Source organism: Alligator sinensis, unplaced genomic scaffold, assembly GCF_000455745.1.
Source record: "Alligator sinensis unplaced genomic scaffold, ASM45574v1 scaffold1097_1, whole genome shotgun sequence".
Classification (NCBI taxonomy): domain Eukaryota; kingdom Metazoa; phylum Chordata; order Crocodylia; family Alligatoridae; genus Alligator; species Alligator sinensis.
This window is the reverse complement of record NW_005841950.1, coordinates 3246457-3272748: the sequence shown is the minus strand read 5'-3', so window position 1 is coordinate 3272748 and position 26292 is coordinate 3246457. Positions and strand designations below refer to the sequence as shown.

The window sequence follows — 26292 nt, the reverse complement described above, 5'->3', positions numbered from 1 at the left end:
TGCTCAAAAAAAATGAGCAAGAGTCCCCAGAAACCTGAGTAATTTAAAAAATCTTGAGTTTAAAAAAAAAAGAAGAAAGAAATAGGGGCAGGTTATTTTTATTTGTCTTCCATTTTGAACCTTTAGGTTACACTCAGTGTTTGTTTTCCAAGCTTTTTTCTTGCAATTCTGGAGGGAAGAAATTGCGTTTTTGTTATAAATCAATCTATCAATCAATCAATAAATAAAAATAACCCTGACATTCTCGCCTAATCCGCTAACTCCAGAAACGGGGTCTTTAAAAGGGGTAATAGCACGGTGGAAGTTGGCCATCTTGATTGTATTATACCTGATTGGTGTAATACACAGGCAAAACAAGCCATTTCTGTGCTGGGGGGGGGAGTGGAGGGGTGTGGGGGTGGCTGGTGTTGGGTTCAAATGTTAGCATGGCAGTAGTGGCAGCTGTGCAAATCTTGCACCCACTCAGAATCAGTGCCCAGGGCTACTGCCCTGTTTGTCCAACCCCAGTTACATTGTAGGTATGATTAGGGTGGCCATTCATCTGGCTTTATAAAGGACAGTCCAGTTTTCTGGTCCTCTGTCCTCTATTGATATGAAACTAGATGCCGTTATGTCCTCTATTTTTCACTGCTCAGCACCCCCTTTCCCCCCCCCCGCCGACACCGCCACAGCCGCCTGCAGGAGCTCCCCTCTTGGCCTGCCGCCGACACCGCTGTGGCTGCCTGCAGGATCTCCACACTCACCACTGCCATCCCTCTGCCGCCGACACCACAAACACTGCCTGCGGGAGCTCACCATGCCCCCCAGCCTCAGGAGGCATGCAACGTTCATGGTGGTGGTGGCAGTTGCTGTCCTCTATTCTTGAAGTATCTTGATGGCCACCGTAGGTGTGATACTTCTATGAACCACATACACACTGCAGCTATCCTGGGTGGTAAAGCCAGATGAGGTTTCTTAGAACGTGCAAAGCAGTGCTAATGAGCTAGTAGATCCAGCCCTGGATTTCTGCTGTGTGTGTGGCAATGTACTGTATCTCTTTTTATTCTTTAGTAGGAATAATGCACTGCAACTGCCTTGTTTTGCTCCTCTGCTAGGAATGGGCTCCCTGAGAGAAAAATCTCCAGTGCTTAGAGACAATACCTTAGATTGCTGCATAAATATTTACAAGGTAGGGGCCATACACACCTCGCATAAAAACAGAATATTGCCAAACAAGGTTTGCTTTTCAAAGCCTTTGTTTGTTGAATAACCCTGGTGCCTCACTTAGCGGGGCTGCCGAGTGGTGTCACGTGAGAGGCTGAATGCTGTATCTTAGATACTTATACACAATATCTGAGCACCTCTCCATCTCAAATGCCTTCATCCTCACAACGCTGTGGGGAGGTAGGGCACTGCAGCTGTTCCTCTTGTGTGGATGGAGAACCAAGGCACAGAGATGTGAGGCGACTTGGCTGAGGTCTTGCAGGAAATCTGTGATGAAGCAGAGACTGGGAAGTTGGGGTCCCAAATGGGTATCTAACCACTGAACCCTTCTTCCTCTCCTCCAGTGCCAAGAGACATGGCGTGCACAAGTAGAAAGAATTAGTCAGATATCAGTAGGGCTAAGCATTCAAACAGTAGGACTCAGGTCCCAAAAAGTCATGACAGTGGATGAAAAATCATGAGCTTTTTAAAAATGCATTGTTTTGTTTGCCGTTTGATTAGGGGTACAGTATTTGGGTCAAATTTCCAGTCCTGAAGGCTAGAAACACACTTTGGCTTTTCCAGTGAAAGATGAGCTTCTCCCCTGTCTAACCCAGTGATTCTCAACCAGGATGACACAGTATCCTGAGGCGCTTTGGGATCCTTTCGAGGGTGCTAGAGGGTGCCACACAATATTAGCTCCGCTAGGTGTGCAAACATGATTCACAAGAGCCAATAGTGTGCCCTTGTTGTGAAGAAGGCTAACGGCATACTGGACTGCATTAGTAGGAGCATTTCCAGCAGATCAAGGGAAGTGGTTCTTCCCTTCTAGTTGGCACTAGTGCAGCCACATCTGGAGCAGTGTGTCTGGTTTTGGGCCCACTACAGAAGGGCTGTGAACAAATTGGAGAGAGCCCAGTGGAGGGCAACAAAAATGTTTACAAGGCTGGGGACATGACTTCTGAGGAGAGGCTGAGGGAACTGGTCTTATTTAGTTTGAAGAAGAGAAGACTGATGGGGGGGGGTTAATAGCAGCCTTCAGCTACCTGAAGGGGGGTTACAAAGGGGATGGAGCTAGACTGTTCTCAGTGGTGGCAGGTGACAGAACAAAGAGCAATGGTCTCAAATTGCCCCAAGGGAAGTTTAGATTAGATATTAGGAAAAACCTTTTCACTTGGAGGGTAATAAAGCATTGAAACAGGTTACCCAGAGAGGTTGTGAAATTCCATCCTTGGAGGTTTTTAAGACCCAGCTAGACAAAGCCCTGGCTGGGATGATCTAGTTGGGGCTGGTCCTGCTTTGAGCAGGGGATTGGACTAGATGTGACCTCCTGAGGTCCCTGCCAACCCTCATTTTCTGTGATTCTGTGGTTCTATAAACCAGAGATTTCAGCTGGGAATCCATAGTGTTAAACCATTCTGACCTGCTGTGGTCTTTTTGAGTTCTTTGCAACAGAAAAATTGCTGTAGTATTTTTCTGTGGTCAAAATAACAGTGAAAACAAAGAGCTGGCATTTTCGAGGAGCTGCCTCAAGTCTAAAAAGGTTGAAAACCACTGATCTAACTTGTAGGAACTCACAAGCTGGGGCTATAAGAATGAAGAGAGAGGCTAACTATACAGTCACTAACATTACTGCTGGCTGGGAAACAGAAAAGACAAAGCAGAAATGTTGTTTCCTCTTTCCCTTGAAATGTCATTTCCAGTGATGTTTTCAGAACAGCCCTGACTGACATCTTGGGGAATTTCTTTGAAATGATGAGAGGACCAGGGACCCCTTCTCAGCCTGTAGGAAAGGGATGTGTGCATACTTTGTGCTTGCTCCCAGAGACTTAACTTTTGTTCTTCCAGCCCTGCTGCAGCTGGGAGTTGCATCAGCTGCGGGAGCTGGCTACTTGCCAGGGCAGGGGGAGCCTGGGATCATGATCCCAGGCTTCCCCTGCACTGGCAATAAGATGTGATAGGATCTGATGCTGGATCCCACAAACATGCCTCCTGGCATGCACGTGTGGCGTGGCAGGAGGTGCAGTTGTGTGGATTGCACATCAGGTCCTATATCTTACATTTACCTGAACATCTAGAGGGGCCCATAGATTTCAGTGGAGCTGCATCTGCTTACAGTAGTAGCGAATTCAGCTTAACCTTAAAATAAGTGCCAGGGCCTGTTCCTGAAAACCGTGTGTGGGTCTTCAGACAGCATTGCATGCTGATGAAGACATGGAGAGGGATACGCTGGGAACCAGGTGCCTAAAAGGGATGCAAGTTGTAGCCATATTGGTTTACAAGCAAAAGGAATCAGAACTCATGGCAGAGGTGATATCTTTTATTAGACCAACTAGATATTTGCAACAAAAAAAATATTTATTTGCAGACTTTTGGGTCTACTCGCCCTTCCTCAGGCATAGGAGAATGCAAAAATTATAAAATTCATTTTCACCTAGGAGAAAGTTTACAATCTTTGCATTCTCCTGTGCCTGAGGAAGGGTGTGTATGCCAGAAAGCTTGCAAATAAAGACTTTTTTTGCAAATATCTAGTTGGTCTAATAAAAGATATCACCTCTGCCATGAGTTTTGATTCCAGGTGCCTAAAAGAGCACTGTGAAGGGACATAAAGGTTGCTCCTGTAGGGATTGAGGTTGTTCTTGGGATCCTGGTTGTTGAGGGGAGCACTGAGGGGCAGAGGTTCCCTGGAGCTAGATCCTGAGAGGAGCATTCTCCGGTCAACAGAAAATTCATAGATTTCATAAATTTCATAGACAATCTTGGCAATAGTGTCTGGAATCTGTGACCTTTATAGCAGAGGCATGGGTACAGTAGTCAGCAGGCAATTTTTACATTGCCCATTGATCTCCATGCTACCCAAGGTGAGAATGAGGGAAGGCTTTGATCCTAACTGAGTATTACTGCTGAGCAGTCATGTGCACCACTGACCTGCAAAACTAGGCACTCTGTTTAGGGGCAGTCGTACCAGCCGGCACAATCTAGGTCACCGTGGCAAGCAAAATACAGTAGCTTGGGCCCAATCAAGCTGCTTAGGGAGGAGCATGGCTCTCGGCCCTTCAGGATGTGCCAGAGTCACTGATTCGGCATGGCATATGCATCCTTGCTGAGCCCTGGCGGAGCCTTTGCCAGGGCTTTGTCCAAGCTAATTTTAAGTGACACAAATGATCCTATTTCAACCATTTCCCTCAAAAGACTGTTCCACAGCTGAAAAATCAATCTGTCTTTCAGCAAACGATCCCTGAAACACGCCTCAATTTCCTTATTGTTATGTCCTCATTTCTAAAACACTCTGTCTGTGGTTAGCCCTTAATGCTGCTTGTAGATATTCGTCATGTTCTTCTTGTCCCTACCCTGTTCCTCCTCAGTTGTCTTCTAGGCAAGTTGCATGCAGTTATGTCTGCGTGTTTTCCTTCTCATTCAACCCTTAGATCATGGGCTGTCTAGCTGAAGGTCTTTGCTGTGTAGTATGGCCACCCTCCTTGTTTAGCAGTGAAGTCCTGGACAGTTATGCTATTATTACATAGGTTAATAGTATAGAAAAGGCTGAGAGTCATTGCCCTGGATCATGCTGATCACTGTCCTTCCTTTCAGTTTCTTAGGTGTCTTCAGGTACTGAGGACCTAGGACTAAACATAGCTCCTTCAGCTTTCTCTTGCCAGAACTACATACAGAAGATTTGGACTGTTGCCTCCTGGCTTTTTGGCATCATGCCTCTTGCTACACTGCCCAAAACTGGGCCTTTTAACCCTGCTGCTATCGTTCCTACCCAACTTGTTGTCTGTGTCCACCCCCAGGTCTTTTCAAGCCTGACATTTCCCCAAATCTTCCCTCCTCCTGTGTTGTGACTGTAGTAGTGTTGTTGTGCTGTTGAAACTGCGATGGTCCAGGGAATATGTGAGAATCAGGATTCATTTGGTGATACAGGTTTCGCTCGCCAACCACTGGGGTTAGGTTCCTGAAAGTTCCCGTGGTTGGCAAAACCGTGGTTGGCAAGACAAAAGACTTATGGGAAAAATGGCAGGGGGGGGGCTGATGCACAACCACAGGAAACTGTGGTTACTCAAAACTGTATACCGTGGTAGCCAAAATGGTATATAGAATATTACACGTGGATACTCAAAACCGGGGTTGGCAAAAATGTGGTTGGTGAGGGAAACCTGTATCTTTTATTGGACCAAGTTTACAGCAAGGAGGAGAGATCTGACAAGCTTTCTGGCACAAAGTGCCTTTCCGCAGGTCTGGGAAGGAAGCAGATTCAGCTGAATGACTTTGTTTGAGCCTGTTATGTAACTAGAAGTGGGCATTTAAAGAGAAGGGAGTAGCTTCTGTGGAGCAAGAAGTTATCAGAAGTAGTTACAAACCAAGTAATGAACAGTTGGCATGGATAAAGCTAATGATGTGAAACACGGAGATCATTTAAAAGGGAAATGGGCATTTTCCTAGCAAACCCTCATCCCTCTGTTTCCCAGCCACAGTCCACCCATAGCATGCTGCTAATGATCATGCCTTCCCCTACCAGATTGGCGTTTGCAAAGACTGTACTTCTGGAAGCTTTGCTCTCCATGGGACTCTTGACTTCACAGGCCTGGATTGAGGCTGGCTTTGGAGGTGACCCTTCGACCTGACAGCCTGGTGCTGTTCTGGAGAGGCAGAAGATGGATGTTACCACAACCCATGGTGTTGGGAGAAGACTTCAAAGCTGCTTTGCTCTTCCTGTTTCATATCCGCCCCCAACCCGTTGATTTCAAAGCACCTCTCCATGTGTTGCCCTGCATTTCACGTCCTGGCCTTTCCCATCCCTTCCTTAGGCAAGCCAATAATGAAGGGGCCCGGAGCTCGTCTTTGCTTCCCCTTCCCATGGCCACGTTGGCTTCATTCGGACTCTGAGCACGTTGCCTTTGCTGCTATCCCCCATGGAGCTCATTATCGAGGGCTGATTTTACTTCTAGCCCTGCCAGAATGGCACAAACATAATGCTAATTCCTACCTTCCAGACCCAGCAGCCTGTTTGTTTCTTGGCTGGGTCTTTATGGTTGTGAGTCTCTATATCCTCCCCCCCACACTCTCCCTGAGCTGGCACCATGCTTAGCAAGAACACACATCCCTGCAGTATAGAGATGATCCCACTCTGAATTCCCACTAGAAAGACTCTTTGCTGTGACGTCCAGCTTCAGAGTGGTTAGACTCAAACCAAAAAAGAGGTCTGGAGCTTGCTTCCATAGGGGACCTTGGAGATGATGTGTGTTGGTGGGAGGGGAGGGTGTCATCATATTTTATTTTGCCTCCGAAACTGGTAAGCCATAAGGATATTTTGTGGTTGGGTTGGTAGAGAGATGCGGGTGGGTTGGTGTTTTGAGACTTGAAACAGCTTGGCTTTGAGTGTGTCATCACAAAGGGTGGCTCTGTGACAATGATATCAGAAGTCTTTGCAGCAACAGGATATGCTTGTGGAGAACTTAGTGGTATGGCATGAGCAAGTGTTTAAGAACAAGACAATCTTACATAAACTTGCCAACTGCATCAACATCTCTGAGCTGATTCAGTATAACTTCATTCTGCTGGAAACGGTAGCCTTATAGGCCTACAGTCTGGCCCTCTATGCAGCTGTCACTGCGTCCTGTATTTGGTGAAGCGCCTAGAATATGTGTGTCATTTTGGCTTTAATTTGGCACTGGGATCTCATCTCTGGCTGTTCATCTGTGGATCTGTCACTACATACATCCCCACCGTGGCAGGGGGAAGGGAACGATCCTTCCTTCCATCCTTGGTGCAGTGGCTGAGTGTGCTCTCAGGGACAGAGAGCAGGAACAGAGGCTGGGATTAAAGGTACATGCAAACCGGTGGCATCTGTCATCCCTGAGTGCAGAATTCTGCCTGGACTGACACGATGTTTCATAAAACAATTGGCCACGCTACGCCAGCAGCTACACTTAAGGAAGAAAGTGAAAGCAAAGGGATGCAAGGCAAGGAAAGGAGGGGGTGCAGGGGAGTTGCCTTTCTCCTTTTCTTCCAAGGTAAGCATCCCGTTAACACGTTGTGGGAGGGTATGTGTGAACAGGGGACTCCATTAAAACAATCTCTCCAGCCATGTTGGGGGATGGAGGGGAAGATATCCAATAGCTCAGAAGGAAAGGTCATTAAATTTTCATCTGCTGATAGCTTTGAGGGCTGGGGGAGGGGAAGGTAGGGGGGGTGTAAGTGAAGGAGGTTGAAAGGGAATGGAAGGGAATATGAAAGAAGAAATAGCACAGAGCAGCATCTGGGGACTGCTTAGGGATATTTCAAGGACAGACTCTGTCCATTTTGAGGAGAAAACCACCCTAACCCTGTGGCTCCCCTCACCAGGAAAAAGGCAGTGCTGCCTGGGCCACTACCTGTGGCTATAACCAGACACTAGACAGGCCCTTAAATCTGTCTCCCAGCTCATCAGGAATTCAAGCCAAGGCTTTATCCATCCCAGTTATTTGTGCTTTGGTTGCACATAATATTGCAAGTGCTTATTGATTCCTCCTCCCCCACACCCTGCCCGAGCATCTTGCAGTGAATTCAATGTGCAGTTGTGCAATTCACGGGCAAAGGAAGAATTGGGGGTAAATTTATCCCATTGACTATCAATAGGATATACCAGACATTTGTTTGGTTTTGGCTTGGTTTTCTTTTGTTGCAAAAGGGACAAGTTTCTACCTACTGAAATGATCGTTCAATTAAGCAGAAACTAGAGGCTGGGCTGCAGCATGGGCTGTTTTGTTATGAATGAATGACTGTAGGATTTTCTGGTAGTTCCCATCTGAGGTCCCTGGCAGTGAGAGGTTGTTTGCACAGCTCCAGTCTCTGCTCCCTGTAGCCAAGATGTTCCAGTTATCCCTTGCTAAGAGCAATACTGGCCATTCTCCAGTGAAGGCTCTTAGAAAAGCCACTGTTAGACACTAAGAAACCTTGTCATCTGCTACAAAGCAACCGATTCACACTTCCGAGACATTTGCATCACAGCCTCTTGATGCAGCCTCAGTTTCTTATGTACCACGTGGTGGCAAGATGTAGTAACAGGGTTAGACATTGTCCTTGTGCTGTCATGTGGGGGTGCTCTGTTATCTGAATTAATTCATGGATAGGCTAGTGACTTGGGAAGTGGGTCAGCCTGCTAAGCACACCTGTCTATTGATATCAGGGTCATGTCCTCATCATTGAGACACCCCTGGGTCCAACCATCTCATAAATGATAGGACTGTGTCATCTGGATTTAAATCCAGGGCCAGATTTGCTGGATTGCCTCTCTCTATAATTAATCAAACCCAGTGTGTACATTCACACAACCCTGATTTTTGGATCAAGACTGAAGCTTCATGACCGACAGGTCTCTAGAAACAATGGGCCAGTCCCCATTCCACCAATTAAGCACCAAAGTTCAATCTCCTTCCTGCCTGCTCAAGTGCCTTTAAAGTTTAACATGCCATCATCTTAGCTGTAAGACTAAGTCACAAAAAATCAGTGAGGAGAAGGATCCACACATGTTTTGGCACTGGAATAGGACTTAAGGACCTCTTATGGCAAAGTATGTGCTCTTGGAAAGGATCACCCTCCTCCCCTTTAGAGATGAGGATTAGACAGTTCCCTGCAAGAATATTGTATAAAAGGATTTGTCTTGACTGACTTTTTAGGAAATGAACTGAGGCAAAATGGGGCTCGAGGCTTCTTTCCAAGCTCAGTCTGAGCCATTACAAAAGCAACAGTAATCCAGTTTTGTGTGTAAAGGCTGAGAACCACTGACCTTTGTGGCGCCCACTTGCAAGTACCCAGATTTGCCCAATAACTAGGGACCAACTAAATCACAATGTTGCAATTTTTGCGGAAACCACAAAAAACAGCATTTCCTGTGACTGTGTGCAGAATCACCTGAAAAAAAGATGAAAGCTTATTGGAATACAACAAAAGTGCAGCAGTCCCTGCAGCATAGAGCACGTGGTTTGAGAGAGCTACTGGGAGACTGAGCTAGTGACGTAGACTCGGTGAAAGTGCCAGCCAGGATAGCAAAAGGATTTTGGAGCCATATTTTAAGAAGCTAGATGCAACGCTGCTGTCTGAAGATGAGTAATTGGCCTCTCGGCCAGTCAGCAGTAAGGAGCAGGACCGCTGGGGCGGGAGGGTGGGTTCACTGCGAAATTGGCTCTGCAAGCTGTGAGTAGCTCACAAAAATCCCTTTATCTCACCACGATTTAGGTAGGTCCCTACCAATAACCTCTTCCTAACCCTGGCGACTTCGCCTAAGAAGCACGTGGTCATCCTGGTTTGTAAAGTGTCTAGGTTTTACCCAATTATGGATTAAAAGGCAACTCTCCTGCCATCCCTCTACTCCCATCCTGTCTTCACCATGCATTGCTGGGTCCCCTGGCCTCCCTGGGCTGTGTTAGTAGGCAAGGAGATGGCTTTCGTTTTCTGCTAAGGGCAGTGGCTGCAAGGCAGGGGAGGTACTCCCAAATGGACTCTGTTTCTTGGCATGTGAGGTTCTCCCATCTGTCTGAAATCTGTTTGGTGCCCTGCGGATCACAGCCTCATCCCTGCCAAGAAAAAGCCATTAAATTGACATCCTTTCCCTTGTCACAAGGGACCTGGAGCCTCTCTCTGTTTAAAGAAATAGATAATCATTTCCAGTCATCAGTTTCCTAGGGCCTTTTTCCAATACACCTGCCAATTAGTCCTCTGCTTTGAAAACCGTGGCTGTTGCAATTAACTGTCTGAGTGCTCTGAGAACATGCATCCAAACCAGGCCCCGGCTGGATTCCCCCTAGGGCTGCATCAGCTTCACGTCCTATTAAAACTTGCTTTGTATCAGGCCAGGCCCATTGATCCAGGTATAGCAAAAGGCAGTGTGTGTGTTTGAGTCCTAGGCTGGATCTCTTTCTATGCACTGTTAAGATCTTTGGGCACTACAGAGGACTGAGGAACACCTTCTGCGACTCTGTATGTGCCCAGAGCAAAGGTTTAGAGGTTTAAGTGGGACCATTTGGGAGATGTAGACAGATGAGGAGCTGGTTGGGCAGGGTGGCTTACAGAGCAGCTGGCTGGCCAGCACCATGGTGAGCTGTGGAGCGGAGCTGAATCAGCAACATTGCACCTGTCAGTGATGGAGAAGAGAATGAGGAGGCAGGCATAAGAAGGAGGGACATAGCCAGCTGGCTCTCAGAAAGCAAGGCATTGTGGTTCTTTGATGGTGTTGCAACTCTTTGATCCCCGCTCTGGGCCAGATCCATCACTGATGGATCCATCACTGTGCAAATCATTGGACCCGGGGATGCTGCTTTGGTTGATATGGCCTTCCCTACAGCCCACAAAAGCCAGAAGAAAATTGACCTCCATAGGATGACATCAGTGAGGGAGATGAAGTTTAGGAGGTAATCCTATTTTGCTTGGCTTATATTAGTGTCTCGAGGCCCCATGTAAGGAAGGACCTGATTTGTTGTAGGCGCTGTACAGCCAGACAGGGGAGGATTAAGATTCATTGGGGCAGTGAGCCTCCCCACAGCGGGAGCAGTGGCCGGAGTGGGATGTACTGCTCCCCAGGCCTGGGGCAGGAGCTGTGGCCACCCCCACCTGCAGGTCTGCAGTGGAGCTAGCGCCGGGGGTGCCAAGCTGCTGCCTGCCAGGCACATGCGGCACAGACTGAGCTCTGGGGGTAGCCCCTCATTCTGCTCAGTCCAGCTGCAGCAGCGCCCGGCAAGTGGCACCCGCCAGCAGCCACAGCCCAGCGCATTGTACACACCTGGCCCAGTCACCAGTTTTGTCCATGCCAAGGCAGGGGCCCAGGGCCCAGCTGGCCCATGCATTAATCCACCTATGCAGCCAGATAGGAACAATCTCCTTTCCCTGCTTCCCTTGAGCAGAGCTGTCAGTAGCATCCATTGCCACCACCTGGTTTCTTTGCTGGATGTTCCTACCAGCAGAAGAAGGAGCTGAATCCAGCAAATAAATGTCATGCCATATGTGCCCAATACTTTGAATGCTGTAGTTGAATTTTTCGACCACCGGGAGCTCGCTTTCAGATTGTAACCGGTACCTGAAGTCCCTGCATATGCTTTTAAAGGAGAGAGAAGGAAAGATTAATAGAACTGTTTTGATGATGCTGACCCCATTATGGCATGTGTGAGAAGCTGTCCCTCATGAAGATAAACAGTATAAATGGATAATTGCACAAGGCAGTTTCCTGTAAATGCTCAAAACTTGATTGCAATGGCTCCAACTGGTTATCATTTATGTGCTCTTAAAATTTAACTTGGAGAGTCATTACCATTTAACCTTCTCTCTCCCTCCACCATCAGATATCAGCCTGCCCTCTCACTGATGCATCAGGATAATTGGCCTCCAGAGTGTAAAGTAGCCTTTAGGATAAAAAGGATATCATTGTTACAGCAATATGCATAACAACCGTGTCAGGGAAGGGCTTTGAGATTATGGCAATGAGGGAGTTGTAAATGCTTGACTAGTTTAAATGAGGAAGTAGGCAAGTCTGATACAGAAAGACAAAGAAGATGCTGCATAATAGCAGGAAGCATTAGGACGCTAGCTTGGGTCTTAGGGGTCTCCGGTGTAATTTCTTTCTCTGCCACAGATTATGTGTGTAATCCTGTCACTAAGGTCCAGATCCTCAATGGGATGTAGGCACCCAACTCCCATTGCAATTGCTGGGAGTTAGATGCTTAAATAAGAAGTAAGGACCAGGTCCTGTTCCAGTCAGTTGGTGGCCCAGTGACCCTAAGTTTCTGTGTGCTTCAATTTTGCTTCCTGTAAACTGGAGGAAATGTGATGCATCATATCTCAGATGCAGGCGAGATGTGGCTGGAGCCCCTGGGCTGGTGGAAGGCACTGGGGATCTAGACAGGGAGCAGGCATAGGAAGGGGGGAAGACCTGCCTGCTTCCCCTGACCCCGGCTGATCCAGGCATGGATGGAGCCCTAGAGCTGCTCTTGCACTGTCCAAGCAGGGCAGTCATGCAGGTTCCTTCTTTCAACACCTGCTTCCTCCTCCCATCCCCATGTCCCCCTCTGGCCACGGGAGCAGACACTGGAAGGAGGACCTTGTGCACTGCTGTTCTCACTGAGCCTAGCTCTCCACATAGTTGTTCCCTACAGCCATGGCTGGAGCAAGGCAGGAGCAGCTCTCTGGCTCCCCTCAAGACTGCCTTAGCCAGGGACAGTGGTGGCAGGGGGCAGGGTCCTCCTTCCAGTGCCTGCTCCTGGACTGTGAGGGACTATGGGCAGTGGCAAGGAGCAGATGCTGGAAAAGGAAACCTACCTGCTGCCTCTTCCCTTACTTAGCCCAGCACCCGTTGCTGCTCTCTGCAGCCCACAGTTAAAGCGGGACATGCACAGTCCTGCAGCTGCCCCCATGCTCTGGCCAAGTGGGACAGTGGCAGTGGTGGGTGACTGTGTCTCCATCTGGCCAAGTGGGACAGTGGCAGTGGTGGGGGACTGTGTGTCAAGCAAGTCCCAGGGCTCCAAGTGCAGTGAGCAGTTGTTCAGGTTGCTGGGCTTTTCTGGGGACAGCAGAAATGGTGGCAGAAGAGAGGGTCTGACTGTACCAGCGCACCCTCGTTGGATCTGCCCCTGCCCCTCTGAGAGACAGAAGCGGGTTGTGACGATAAATGCATGGGGAACTGTCAGATGCTTAGATATCATAGTCATGGGGCCCTACCACAGTGTTAAATGTATGGCGTAGACTACAACATTAGGCCTGATTTGCTAATTGCCCTCATTGCTGTAAATCAGGAGAACCATGGAATTACAATGGTACACGTCAAAGCAGAGTCAGAGTCATTATTGCTGTTAAAAAGGTGGTTGGTCCCAAGCCATAGATCATGTTTCTGTATTGACCTTTTAAGCATGCTGCCTAAACCTAGGAAAGTCACTCATTTCTTGGAAACAATCCATGATGCTCAACTTTTTGGCTGATCTCCAGACTCTTTGAACAGACTAGCTCAATAATTGCTCCTGAGGAACAGAAGTAGGCTGGGACCAAGACTGAGGATTTCACCACCTGAGAGGCTTTGATGGTTTAGATCTGACTCAAAACTTTGTGCGTTGGGTGCATCTTTTGGGACACCTGAGATGTTGATGAGACCCTTTGGACCACTTAGCAAGAACATTCTCTTCTTACTTGGTATATCGGGATTTAAACTTATTTAACCTCCAGATTTCTAGAGTACAAATAAAGCAGGATGGACAATGCTTGGAAAAGTTTTTGTTTTCATCAACCTTTTCTGAGGTGAATTTATTTATTTGGTTTTGGTCCCAAAACTGGAACAGACATATTTTCAACGTAATGCTACCCGTTTTTGGGGATCAGTGTAAAAAAGGTCAGCTTTACAATGTCGCTTCTAAAATATTGCAAGACAAGTAGATCCTTTCCACAAAAAATGTAGCTGAAAACGCAACTTTCCATCCAAAAAAAAGAAGCCCTAAAACAAAAATGTTTGACCAAGAATAATTCTAAGTAGCCCTAAATGGAAGTTGACTCCCAGGGGCAGATGTATTTCTGGGTACAGAACCCTACAATCTATGTGTGGGAAAAAATTGGCCCATTTTAGTCCACCTGCTTGCAGCCAATGCAGGATTATTCCCTACTGTACATTTACTTGTGCTTGTTCCAGTTGAGAACTGGCCTTTTGCTGTTCCACATGGGGGAAAGCAGGTGAGATCTGTGCACGAACAGTATTTCTTGACCAACTCTTTTGCAAATGGTAGTTCCACAGATTACATAGTTCCTGAGAGCTTTGTTTTTAAATTGTTGTTGTCATTAAGGTAAATTTTAATGATAATGAAGTGGAGGGACTGGGAGTATCACCTACAATTAGGCATAATGCATCTATCAGATACTTTATGTGGCTCCCTTATAATATTAGGGGACCTCACAACATCCGTGGGAGGTAGGGAAGTGGTATTATCTCCATTCTAAAGGTGGGGAACCAAGGTGGAGAAGAATTAAATGACTTGCCCAAGGTCACATGGGTAGTCTGTGACAGAGCAGGTTCCCTGAACCTGAGGAAGGCTGAAGACTGCACCCCACTCATTCTTCCTCTCTTATCTGAATCTTGGTATAACTCTTTACTTACCCAGTCACTTAGGCTCTGGCAGTTCCCTGTTACATATCCTCATCCTTGCTATGGTATCAGTATCTATTGTTAACTTAATATGACTCCATTCAACTGAGCCAAGTGTGGACAAATTAAACTGAGAACTGCTGAACTCATTTCTCTGAGGATCTCACAAGGCTTGTCCAAATCTCAGACCACCCGATTGCTGCATGTTGGCCATTTTAGTACTTTCATGAGCATGATCTGGTACAACACAAGGCATCTGGTAGATTAAGCTTTGCCAGCAGCTCTAGCTTGTATTGGCCTTTCTTCTACAGGTGAAGCCTCCTTACTTTGATCCTCAGGTAGGGACTGACTCTGAGTGACAGAAAACCACCAGCCAGGAGCCTGTAGTTCAGGCATGACCCCTTTCATTTTGGCAAACAGAAGTTGCTTAGACCTCTGCCCTGCCCTAGGTCTGAAGAAAAGACAAGTAGCCCTAAGCTATTTGCTGGGGAGGATTGATGGGGCAGCACAGTGATCTCTGGACATGTGACACCTTTGGTGCTGACCCAGAGGGGCCTTGCCCAACTAGCAATATGAGGGGATTATCCGAGTGGGCCCTTGTGAGAGATGGAGCTGGAGCCAAGAGGGGAACAAAGGGGGCATTCAAATGCGTTTGCTTCACTGCTCTCATTAAGGAGGCTTAGGGGATCCTAGTCAGAAAGGAGTCTGTGTTTGTCATTCCAGGCTACCTCGGGTCTCGTGGCTAGATGTTAGCAATTTAGCAGGGATTACCATTGCCTGTGAGGTATTATGCAAACCAAGTACAGCTCCATTGTGCAGACATGAGCAGAGGAGGAAGTCATATCATACAATGTGGTTGCCAGTCTGTGAACCTCTCCTAGCCTGTATCAGCAAAAGTATGAGAATAGCAGTACAAGGTTGTAGTTGTGCAGAGCCTAGCACCCTGTAGTCCTGGTCCACGGCCAGTGCCTCTAGGTGCTAATCGCTCAGTCCTAATAGTAATCATGATTAGGGATAGACTGGGCAGGAACATCCTTAACAAGGATTAGGTGTTGATCCTTGCATCTTTGCTGGTGGATGGAGGCAGGGGAGTATGAGAGCAGCTGGAAGCAAAGAAGGAGCATGACTAATGCCATTTTTGATCCTTCTCATGCTGAAACATATAGATGATGTGAAATTAAACTAAGTCACTGGCTCTTCTACAAGGGATGGTGTGGGGCTAAATTGTGGCATTGCCTACCAAAAAGGTTGCCCCCCCCCCCCCCCCCCCCCCATTGCATTAAAAAAGGGAAAGGACATGAAAACTAAATTTACCTCTATCCTAAGATAAAATTGTTGTTCTCCAGCTCTTTTTATGGAGCAAAAAGGCTATAAATTAATGTAATCAATTAAATGTTATGAATTCATCTCTGATACCCACACACTTAATGACCTACTAGAAGGGAAATCTAATTGCATCAAACCTGATGCTGACAATGATCATCCATGTCTCTGCTGACTGTTTCAGCCTTGACCTTGTTTAAGTCTTGGGCATAGCAAATCCCTTCCTCTGGTATTTCAACAATCCTGTTATGCTCAAATGGGAAAGGGAAGTTATTAGAGTGCGGCTGTGCTCCGAAAACAGTCCCTTCCAAGAGCTGCTTGCTTTATTTGTTACAAGCACTTCGCTGAGCACATTTTTTCTCCATGAAGTATGTGATTTCAAGCATCTCTGAAGGTTTTTATTGTACAGAACTCCACCGTATGCTCTGTAGAGGGCATATCTATACCATATCCATCATGCACCCATGAGGCATGCTGAGACTCATGCTCTACCCACCTCTTTCTGCTCGCTATGTGCCAATCCTGGAAATGAGTTTGTGAAGCCACTGCCCCCTGGAGACAGATCTCAAGAGAAGTCTCAGATGATGCCCTCAGTGTGACTTCACTGCCTGGTCTTTCCTATTTTGCCATGGAGGGGTGGGTAGGTCAGCAGGGTGCGCTTGCATGATGCTCCCAGGAGCATTGGGAAAGCTGAATAGAGGTGCCCAGCCCTAGGTCAGCTGTTTTAGCGCTGCAGGACCAGGACCAGGTTGGCCAACATATCCTGCCCACAGTGATCCAGGCCCTGAACTGTGCCCAGTGAGACTGAAGGCAAAATTCAGTGTTGTGCCTTTTACTCCTCAGCAACACAGTTTGGGTTTGAATTGGCAGCTTTGTGGTTTGTGACTTCTTGCTGCCCTCAAACTCAATGCGAGACAGATCTGTTGCAACTTCTTTAGGTGTGAACGGTATGTAGCAATCTGCCATAAAATGCCTCTGTCACTGCACCCTGTTTGGAAAGCAAAGAAAGGGTGACAGTAGTAGAAGACCAGTGGGAAATGGTCTATTGGTTCAGTAGGCAGCACTTTTGCTTTGTGTCAGTACTGGGGTACCAGCCTGGGCTGGGGTGGAGGCTATTTGAGTTAGATTCCCTTAGATGAGATTTATTACCAAGATCTGAATCATAGAATCGTAGAAAATTAGGGTTGGCAGGGACCTCGGGATGGGTCATCTACTATGGCTTTTATGGTTCCTATCCAGGTGGCATCAGTGCAAGAAGAGGGCCCTGCTAGTAACTTTCCCTGGGTGGCAATTGCATTCCCTGTTATTTTAGATTCCTCCTGTAGTTTCGTTTGGAGAATGTTTTACTACTACTCCTACAGCAAGGCCAGTGTTATTGTGCACCTTTAAATTGCTGCTGTCCTTTACCTTGGAACTGTCTGCATTTTGGTGGCTGAGGAAATGAACCTTATGAATAAACCCTGCTAAATTCATCCACTGAATGGAGGCATGAATTGGGTCCAGAGTCAATACTATGCTTTGGGATCCTTTCTGATGACTAGTACCTCATGTGACTAGTGTCTCTGACTCAGTCATGAGTAGAAATGGCATTCCATCTTCTTCAGCCCTCGGCGAGGTTTATGCTACTTTAGATACATGTGACTCTGATTTTGAGTGATTTTTTTTTCCTCCCCTCCTAGTAAAACCAAATACCAAGCACAGAACAAAAAGGAAGCCCAGGGAGTGACTCATGCCTCCACAGAGCCTACCTACTCTCCAACCTGGGAGGAGAAGGTGACAGTAGAAACGGATGCAGAAGATGCTGGCCACGAAGGTGTGATTTCAGAAGGGAGCTGAATAGTGGGGGTGGGAGAGGTGAATATAAATGAGATGGCCTGATACTTGGGCCACTGACACTTTTCAAAGATGAGGGTAAATGCTAATGCTACCAAGTCAAAATGATCCCAGTACACAGCTGGGGAATGACTTCTCAACGGGCAGAACTATTAGGAATCAGGTCCTTTCAAGCCTATGTATAGGAGTTATAAATCTTTATGATTTAGAACAGAAGTTGATCATAGGAAGGTAATTCTAGCCATGGTCTAGCATTGCAAATGAAGCAGACCATTGTGTTGAGTTTTATACCTTACTCTGAAGCCTCTCACACTAGTTGCTATCAAGGCAGGTACTGGACTTGCATATGTGAAGATCATTGAGAAAGGCTATGGAGTCTCCATCCCTGGAAGCTTTTAAGTGTAGGTTAGACTGGTGGTATGCAATAGGGCTGTGCAAAATTTCAACAAGTGTTTCATTTCAAAGCTGTTTCATCACGTTTTGAGCCCAAAACAGCAAAAACAAAACAAAAGGTTTTGAAACAGCTTTGAAACGAAATGAGGGCACACAAAATGTTTCAAAAGTTTTGAAGCGTTTCGAGTTTTGAAGAAGCCTGGTGGCAGGAGTTGGGGGAGAGCCAGGGCTGTGCACCGAGCAACTCCGCCAGCCCCGCAGACCTGTCCTCCCAGCACTGCTGGACTCCTCCCAGGGGTGCAGGCTGCCAGATCTGCATGCAGGATGACAGGAAGCTGCTGCTGCTGCCTGGGGCCAGCGGCAGCACCAGTCTTCTTGGCACAGGGTGCGGGTTGTGCCCAGCACCGGTCTCAGGCGGCAGTGGCAGCCTCCTGTCATCCAGCACAGATCCAGGAGCCCAGACCCCCAGGAGGAGTCTGGCACAACCCTACAGCCCTTCTTGGGGTGTGAGCCCCCAGATCTGTGCGTAGGATGACGGGAGGCTGCCGCTGCTGGCAAGTGACACGAGTTTTGTTTGTCAGCACCTTGAGGTGCAGTTTCCCAGAAACCACTGCACCTATATCCTTGTAACTTGGCAGGCTTCATGCCCTCAGAAGGAGCTACCATCCCTGTAAGTTTCATCTAAATTAGGCATGAAATGACAAAGTTATAGGCATTTTCCTGATTCCCCATTATACCCTATGGGCAAAACGCTGAAAAGCGTCAAAACAATGAAATAGTTTTGATGAAAGAAAACTAAACAGTGCTTCAAAACAAAACAAAATGACAAAATGAAACACCGTCCTTTGAAACGGTGAAACAGAAGTCAAATGAAACGGTGCTGATTCACACAGCCCTAGTAGGCAACCTTTTCTGGCTACAGGCCATGGTGACCCACCCCAGGTCAGAGGCAGGTGAGCCTAGTACAGGGGTGGGCAAAATGCAGCCCGGGACTAGATGTGGCGCGCCAGGCCATTCTATCCAGCCCGTGGGGCCCCTAAAAAATTTAGAAAATTAATATTTTTCTGCCCCCGGCTGCCTATCATGCGGCCCTCGATGGCTTGCCAAAACTTAGTAAGAGGCCCTCCACCCAAAATAATTGCCTGCCCCTGGCCTAGTAGGTGGGCACTGGGACCACCTGCAGCCACTGCTTCTCCTGGGAGGATGCCTGCAGCTGAACCCCTGCATCCTTGGACCAGATCTAGTGATTCTGTGGGCTAGGGTTGCTAAATCCTGGGTTAGACAAACACTTGGCAAGGATGGTTTAGAGAGAGATGATCCTGCCTTGAGCAGGGGGTTGAAGTAGATGACAACATGATTTCCCTTCCAGCCCTGCTTTTCTTTGTGTTTCTGGGTAGCTTTGTTTTGGAGAAGGGTTGCTACAGCCTAGAGATCTATTTGCTCTGGGCTGGGGAGCTAATGATGATACTATTACCTAGCTCTCTTCCAGTGCTTGTTACTAATAGACCCCAGCACACTTTCCAAAGGTGGATTGTCACCCCTGTTATAGAGATGGGGAAACTGAGGCATGGGAAAGTGAACTGATCTGCCTAAGACCATACAGAGAGAGGTACTTAGCAGTGTTAGTCTGAAGTCAGACAGAAGGCAGGGTAGAGATGCACTTTGTAAACTAAAGCAGGGGTGCATAAGTTTTGTGAGCCTGAGCTCACTTCATCAGCTGCTTTAAAAGTATATGATGAAGTAAACTCGTGCTCACAAAAGCTTAAGCATCTCTGATTTAGGTGGCCTGTTATAAGTTGCACCTCTGTCCTGCCTTCTGCCTAAGCTCATACAGCCAGGCAGTGGCAGAGCTGGGAATACAGCCAAGGCACCTAGATCTTAGGCTATTCCAGTACATTGATCATTTGAGTGGCACATTGGCAGTAGTTCTGCCAACTCCCCTCAGTCCCAAGAAGGAACAGCCCTGAGACAGCTAGGAAAATAGGTCCTTATCCTGATCTGCAGGATGCCTGGCTTTGGACAGAGCAGTATCAATGCCCTTGAATCCCGACCTGTTGTACGTCTAGTCTGATTGCTTCTCGTTAGTGCTCCACAGCCTTCCTGTTTATTCTGCAGTCATTACCAGTTATTCGCTTCCCCACTGCAGTGCTGGTGGTTAGGTCTTATTTTATTGTTCCTAACTCAGTGTAGTTAAGTATATAATTGTAATAACACTAATGGAATTAGAGTTTGGGATTAAATTAAAGTCAGATGCCTGCAAAATGAATGTGGAGGTCCGTGGAAGCCAATCATGGCATTACATATAATTCCATTAACCCTGTTCATTGCTCAGATGTTGCTCAAACCAAATCAGAGAACATTTGATGTACTTACTATACCTGACTTGTGCTCACAGGAAGGACATGAGGGCAGACACACACACTAAAATAACTTTGAGCTAGATCTTCTGCTGGTGAGAATTAGCATGCTCCAGTACCAGGGGAAATATGTCATTTGGCATCAGCTGAGAGTCTGTGTGTATTTGAACCCATGCCTATATGTGACTAGACATGAAATAACAGTAGAAAATTATTTCTCTACAGGTTGATGCAGTATCTGAAAGTGGAGGGATATCGCTAAACCTTTATTTGTTTTAAAGCCTCTACATGGGGATGTCTGTATCCCAGCTGTGTTCACTTTCCCAACCCCAAGGGAAATCATTTTCCCTAGACACTAGGTTTTGTAGGTTTTACTAGACTCTTATGCCTTGTTGGCTCAGTGTGGCCATGTTCCCTGAGCTGCAGGATCCTGTGTCAAGATCTCAGTTGTTGGAACCAAAATTTGCCGGCTTGGCAAGGAAAAAAATTGTGTAAAACTTTGTAGCTCTTATGATCCTGCATCACATAGATAGCCATTCAAAAGCCCCAATTTTGTTATTAGTTCTTTGTGGGGAAAGTTCTGCATCGTGCATGTGCCTGAGGCCAAGGATTTTAAAATGACTGGTCATTTTGAGCAACTCAGTTTTTTACCCCAACTGGCAGAAGACTGATAGGGAAAAAGGAGAGAGATTTGAGCATATGACCAGAGAATTCAGTGGATCGCAAGTGGAGAATGAGAATTTCCCACCCGATAGTGGGAATCAGAGCCATAACAAAGAAGAATGGCTAACCTGAAATCTCTTAAAGAGATTTGTTTTTTCATTGGTGGGGGAGACACTGAGCACTTGGCCTCTAGAAAGCATATCCCTGTAAAGTGTTTCACGTTAGTCACCAGAAAAAATAGGTGACAAAAAGTATTAGTGACTTTTGGTAGTGTTGGAGTGATGTAGCCATGATGGTCCAGGAATTATGATGGAGGCAAGAAATGTTGTGCTTAATATTTTTTATTAGATCAACTGCACAGTTGGGGTAGACTTAGACAAGATTTTGCAAATCCAGGCAGCTCCAGTGACTTTTGCAAATGTTGCTAACTGCATATAAAATATTACAACAGTCCAACTAACCTGAAATATGTCCTAGTGCCATGTGCTGGTGAGACTCAGAAATGTCCCACTGTGTGTCACAGGGTTTATACTGCAAGCAGCTGATAGCTAGTCTATTTAAGATCAAGTAGTAGGATTTTCTGCTTTGAAACCCCAACTCTGCTGTCTCAGCAAGTCTGAGTGACCCCTGGGTCAGTGCATCCATGCAGTTGAGAGGAATCTGGGTTTGAGGAAAGTATGATCTACGTACAAGTTAATCTCACTTAATAGCAAAGACATCAAAAAAATCCCAGGCAGAAGTGCAGAGGAGGAAGAAGGGGGCTTATTCAGGGCCCAATTTAGCAATTGGCCTGTCTTTGGAAAACCATTGCATACCCTTAATTTTGTGCATATTCAGTGGCTTGCTGAATTGGCTGGGTATAACTTCCTGCTCAAATAATTCCCTGTAATGGGCCCTGAGTGAGGTAAGAGTTAAAGTTTCTCCCTGTACATGCAGCCAGTAATTAGTCTGGGGAAAGGATAGCTCAATGGAGATGCGACATAATGAGATGGTGCAGTGGTTTCCAGTCGCTTCCTTATGACAAATGGGTTAGCCTGGTGGATTGCCCCATCTCAGTCTCCTGTGGCAATAAGCCATGTTGTGACCCCAAAAGGGATGAAAGTAGTCATGGAGAGGGTTAAACCACCCTTAGCATTAAACCAAGGAAAGGAAGGAAAGAAAAGTGTTGAGAGAGATAGAGAAAGGGAGTGGATTGTGCGAGCGTTGGCTTATCTCTTCTGAGTGAAGTGTCTCTGGCTGCCTCTACGGGGTCTTTTCAATGGCTGTTGCTGTGGTGATGTTGTACTTGTTGATGGGGGAAGCAGAAAGCAAGGCCGCGTTAATGAAGGGAGAAGTGAGATCCCATTCTTTGGGTGTCAGGGCAAACGTGATGGACGGGCCTTTCCTCTACTTCAAGTGACTTAATGCACAAAGGAGCCCCGTGTGGGGAAGACAAAACCAGGGGTTAATGAGGCATGTTTCTAGCATGGAGACCAGCCAGGGAGACAAAGCAACGGCCTCACCCCTCCTCAGAGCTATCTAATCAGGTCAGCGAGCTCTCACAATGCTGCCAAGTTGGGCTTGACTTTTGCATTTAGCCTGGTGAATGAGGGCCAGACGGCAGACATTGCATCCTCCGAGTCATTACACAGCTTCACGCTTCCCTGGGCACTGCCGCAGTTTTGCATGACCTCCTTAAGAGTAGGCTTTTCCAGTGAAATGGCCTTCTGCCATGGCCACCCAAGCTTGGGAGCCCTCAGGTTGTATATCATAAACGTGGCCTGGTCTGGTCAGGATCCAGGAGAAGAGAGCACCTAGGCGCTGCCGGATGGAAATGGGGTCGGTGGTTCAGAACATGTCATTCTTTCCTCCAAGTCCTCGGTGAACCAGTATGCCAGCGTGGTGCTGTTGGGGGTGCCAGCTTTCAAGCAGAGCAAAAAACAACCCCAAAATCTTATATCCGTGGGCTCATTCAATTCTGAGGGTTAGGAGCACCACCCTCTACCGCTCACACTTCTTGCTCTACTTCATCCCTTAAAAGGGTTTAACAATTTAGCCCAGAGTGGTGACTGCGTCCCTACCTGGGCTGGACCTAGACTGACCCTAGTAGCATTTGGAGAAACATGCAGGATGAAAGGCTCTGAGGTGGTAGAGTCATAATCACATACCGCACTCCAGTGGGATGAACCGGGTGTCAGGAGTGAATTTCTGTATCTTCTGTAGAGATGGCCTGTGTCTAGGTTAAAGCTACCCGGATTACAAGAACCACAACGGGACGTGCAATGACAGCACCAGAGACTTCTGTGTCACTAACTTACTCTGAGTTTGCCACCCTGAGGCAGCCTTACAGGTCCCAGTTCAGGAGACAGCGTGCAAAGTTTGATTGTGGTGTCTCAGCACAGTGCCACTAGGCACCATCTTGGGCAACATGCTTTTTTTCCCGGACAAAAAATTTAAACCTGCACAAGATCCTGAATCCTGCTTTTTTTTTAATTCTTTCGAGGCTCTGGGACAGTATTTTTTTTCAAGCTGGGGCTCTCCCAGCCAAGTCAGGATGCTGGGTAGCTTGAGGTGGGTAGCTTAAGGAATTTTACCCAATGGTTAGATTGGTATGGACTGCGGGCAGTTTTGCTTTCCTCTGTAGCAGGGGTTGTGGCCCTCTGCCTGGGATTTCTCGAAGACATATTAACACCCTATTTTAGAAGCAGGATGTTGGCTGCTGTGGTCCCCCTGCTTTACCTGTGGCAGGTTAAGATGGTACATCTTGTGTTGTGTCAAGGTTGACAGTAGTTTTACAAAGAGTTCATAGATTCATAGATTCATAGATGTAGGGTCAGAAGGGACCTTGTAGATCTTCTAGTCCGACCCCCTGCCCGGGGCAGGAGAGAAAACTGGGCCCAAATGACCCCAGCTAGGTAAACGTCGAGCCTCCTCTTAAAGACCCCCAGAGTAGGAGCCAGCACCACTTCCCTTGGAAGTTGGTTCCAGATCCTAGCCGCCCTGACAGTGAAATAGCGCCTCCTGATGTCTAGCCTAAACCTACTCTCTAGCAACTTATGGCCGTTATTCCTTGTTACTCTGGGAGGCGCTCGGGGGAGCAAGGTCTCTCCCAAATCCCGCTGGTCCCCCCTAGTAAGTTTATAGACGGCCACCAGGTCCCCCCTCAGCCTTCTCTTGTGGAAGCTGAACAGGTTCAGGTCCCGTAGCCTCTTCTCATAGGGTCTGCCCTTCTGTCCCCGGATTATGCGGGTGGCCCTCCTCTGGACCCTCTCGATGCTGTCCACATCCCTCCTGAAGTGCGGCGCCCAGAACTGGACACAGTACTCCAACTGTGGCCTGACCAGTGTCACATGGAGGGGGAGGATCACCTCCTTGGCCCTGTTTGTGATGCATCTGTGGATGCAGGACAAGATGCGGTTAGGCCTACTGACGGTGTTCTCGCATTGTCGGCCCATGTTCATCTTGGAGTCAGTAATAACTCCAAGATCTCTTTCTGCCACTGTGCTTTCAAGAAGGGAGTTCGCCAGCCTATAGGTATGCTGCTGGTTCATATTTGAGCTTATATTATGGATTTGTATAGGATGGTTTGGATAGGGATGATCCTGCCTCAGGCAGGGGGTTGGACTAGATGACCTCTGGAGGTCCTTTCCAGGCTGACTTCTCTATGAATCTATGCTTCCAGGTATGTTGGGATGTCAGTGTAGCAGGAGTCTGCTACTGCCCAGTCTGCACCTGTTATGTGGCTAAGTAAAGGTCTTTGATTCCACTTCAGCACCTACAGCAGGCGTATCTGCCTCCCCGCCCTGCTAACACCAACTCAGACAAATCTCGCGTGGGTTGGAGGTCACTGGCTCTGCACTGCCATGAATCTTTTGACTTTTTCCTGAGCTACCCAGCAGGAGTCACCTCACCTTCAGCCACTTCACTACCTGTGCAAATGTCCCTCCCACTCCATAGGGTGAGCACAGCCTACTGCATGTTTGTATGGGCTTTTACATGGGAGATGGATTTTTTTTCCCTGTGGCCATAGAGTACAGGACTAGGAACAACAGGCTCAAGCTGCAGCAGAGGAAATCTAGGCTGGGGATTGGGAGGAACTTTCTAGCTATGAGGGTGGTCAAGCACTGGAACAGGCTACCTAGAGACATGGTGCAATCTGCATCCTTGGAAATTTTTATGAGCATGTTGGACAGACGCCTGGCTGGATTGGTTTGGTGAAGGAGGATCCTGCCTTGAACAGGAGGCTGGACTAGATGACCTTGTTGAGGTCCCTTCCAGCCCTACTTTCCTATGATCTGACCATGGGGCTTAAAGTACTACATGGGACACAGAATAGCCCCTTGGGACTTGGTGACTTCTCTGGGAGACCATCCCAAAGCCATCCAAATGGCCAGTTGCTCTTCTGGGTGTTCAAAGATATGATCAGGCAAGGGGGTTGGATTCTCTGTATTCATTTTAATTGCTTGGTGCTTGTCTATTCTGGAGATATGCCCAAATGTTTGATAGAGGGGTTTCATTTCTCCCTGAACTATTAAGTTCTGGTTCTTTCTAGAGACAGAGAGGCAGATTAGATGGATCAGTGGTGAATCCTGAGTTCTTAAAAAGCAATCTAAGCAGCTATCCAGGGGCTTCTCATTCAGTCTCCTCCGAGAAACCTAGAATATGGACTCTGTTGCTCCTCAATAAGTTTTAACCCACAGTAGGTTGGAGTCATTAGAGCTGTGATGGGAGTTGACACTTCCACCTCTTTGTCTCAGTTTGTACCCACAGGGGATTCCCCCACAGTGAAGGGAAGGTGGCAGCAGCACTAGTTTTTCTTGGAGATTTCTGTTGGGAGTAGGGGGCTATCTTGAAGGTACTGGCCATGGCTCTGGTGGGGTCCTGATGGTGAAAGCTGATGTGGAAATGTCCAGAATGGACACAGCCCCCAGTGCCCTTGGATACACCCCTTTCTTCCTGACCAATACCACCCATGTCTGAAGCCAGCCTCTGGTTGTGGTGCATGGCAAGTTGAGGAGGGAGCAGAAAGCAGAGCAGCAGATTAGGCAGAAAGCAGAACACAGCAGCAGATCAGACAAAGGAAGGGGATCAGAGTGGCCATCAGGGAGAATGCTAGCTTAAGCCATCATGGTTCTTTGAGTAGATGTGGTATCTTTTATTAGACCAACTGAGTAGTTGGGAAAAAGTTCTTAGCAAGCTTCATCAAGGGCAACTGTGCCCAAAAGCTTGCTAAGAACTTTTTTCCAACTACTCAGTTGGTCTAATAAAAGATATCACATCTGTCCAAAAAACCTTGCCTGCCTTAGACTAACACAGCTACAACCAAACACCCAGCTTAAGCTGGGGCATGCCTACCAAAAAGGTTGGCCCCACTGTCTTAAGTGATGCTGCCCCCTTCGCCCCTCCAGGGAGAGAGGGTGTTGCAGCTGCTTTACGATGCCCTGCAACCCTATGATCCCAGCAGCATTCCTG

At 47.4% G+C, this 26292-nt stretch overlaps 1 protein-coding gene across 1 annotated transcript in view; it reads left to right on the top strand.

The window, feature by feature from the left end:
- CCDC33 (coiled-coil domain containing 33) overlaps positions 1-26292 on the top strand; it is a 200129-nt gene that overhangs the window by 51628 nt on the left and 122209 nt on the right. The window contains exon 5 of the mRNA XM_025199907.1: positions 17275-17408. Coding sequence (XP_025055692.1) covers positions 17275-17408 — 134 coding nt within the window. The remainder of the gene's footprint in view (positions 1-17274; positions 17409-26292) is intronic.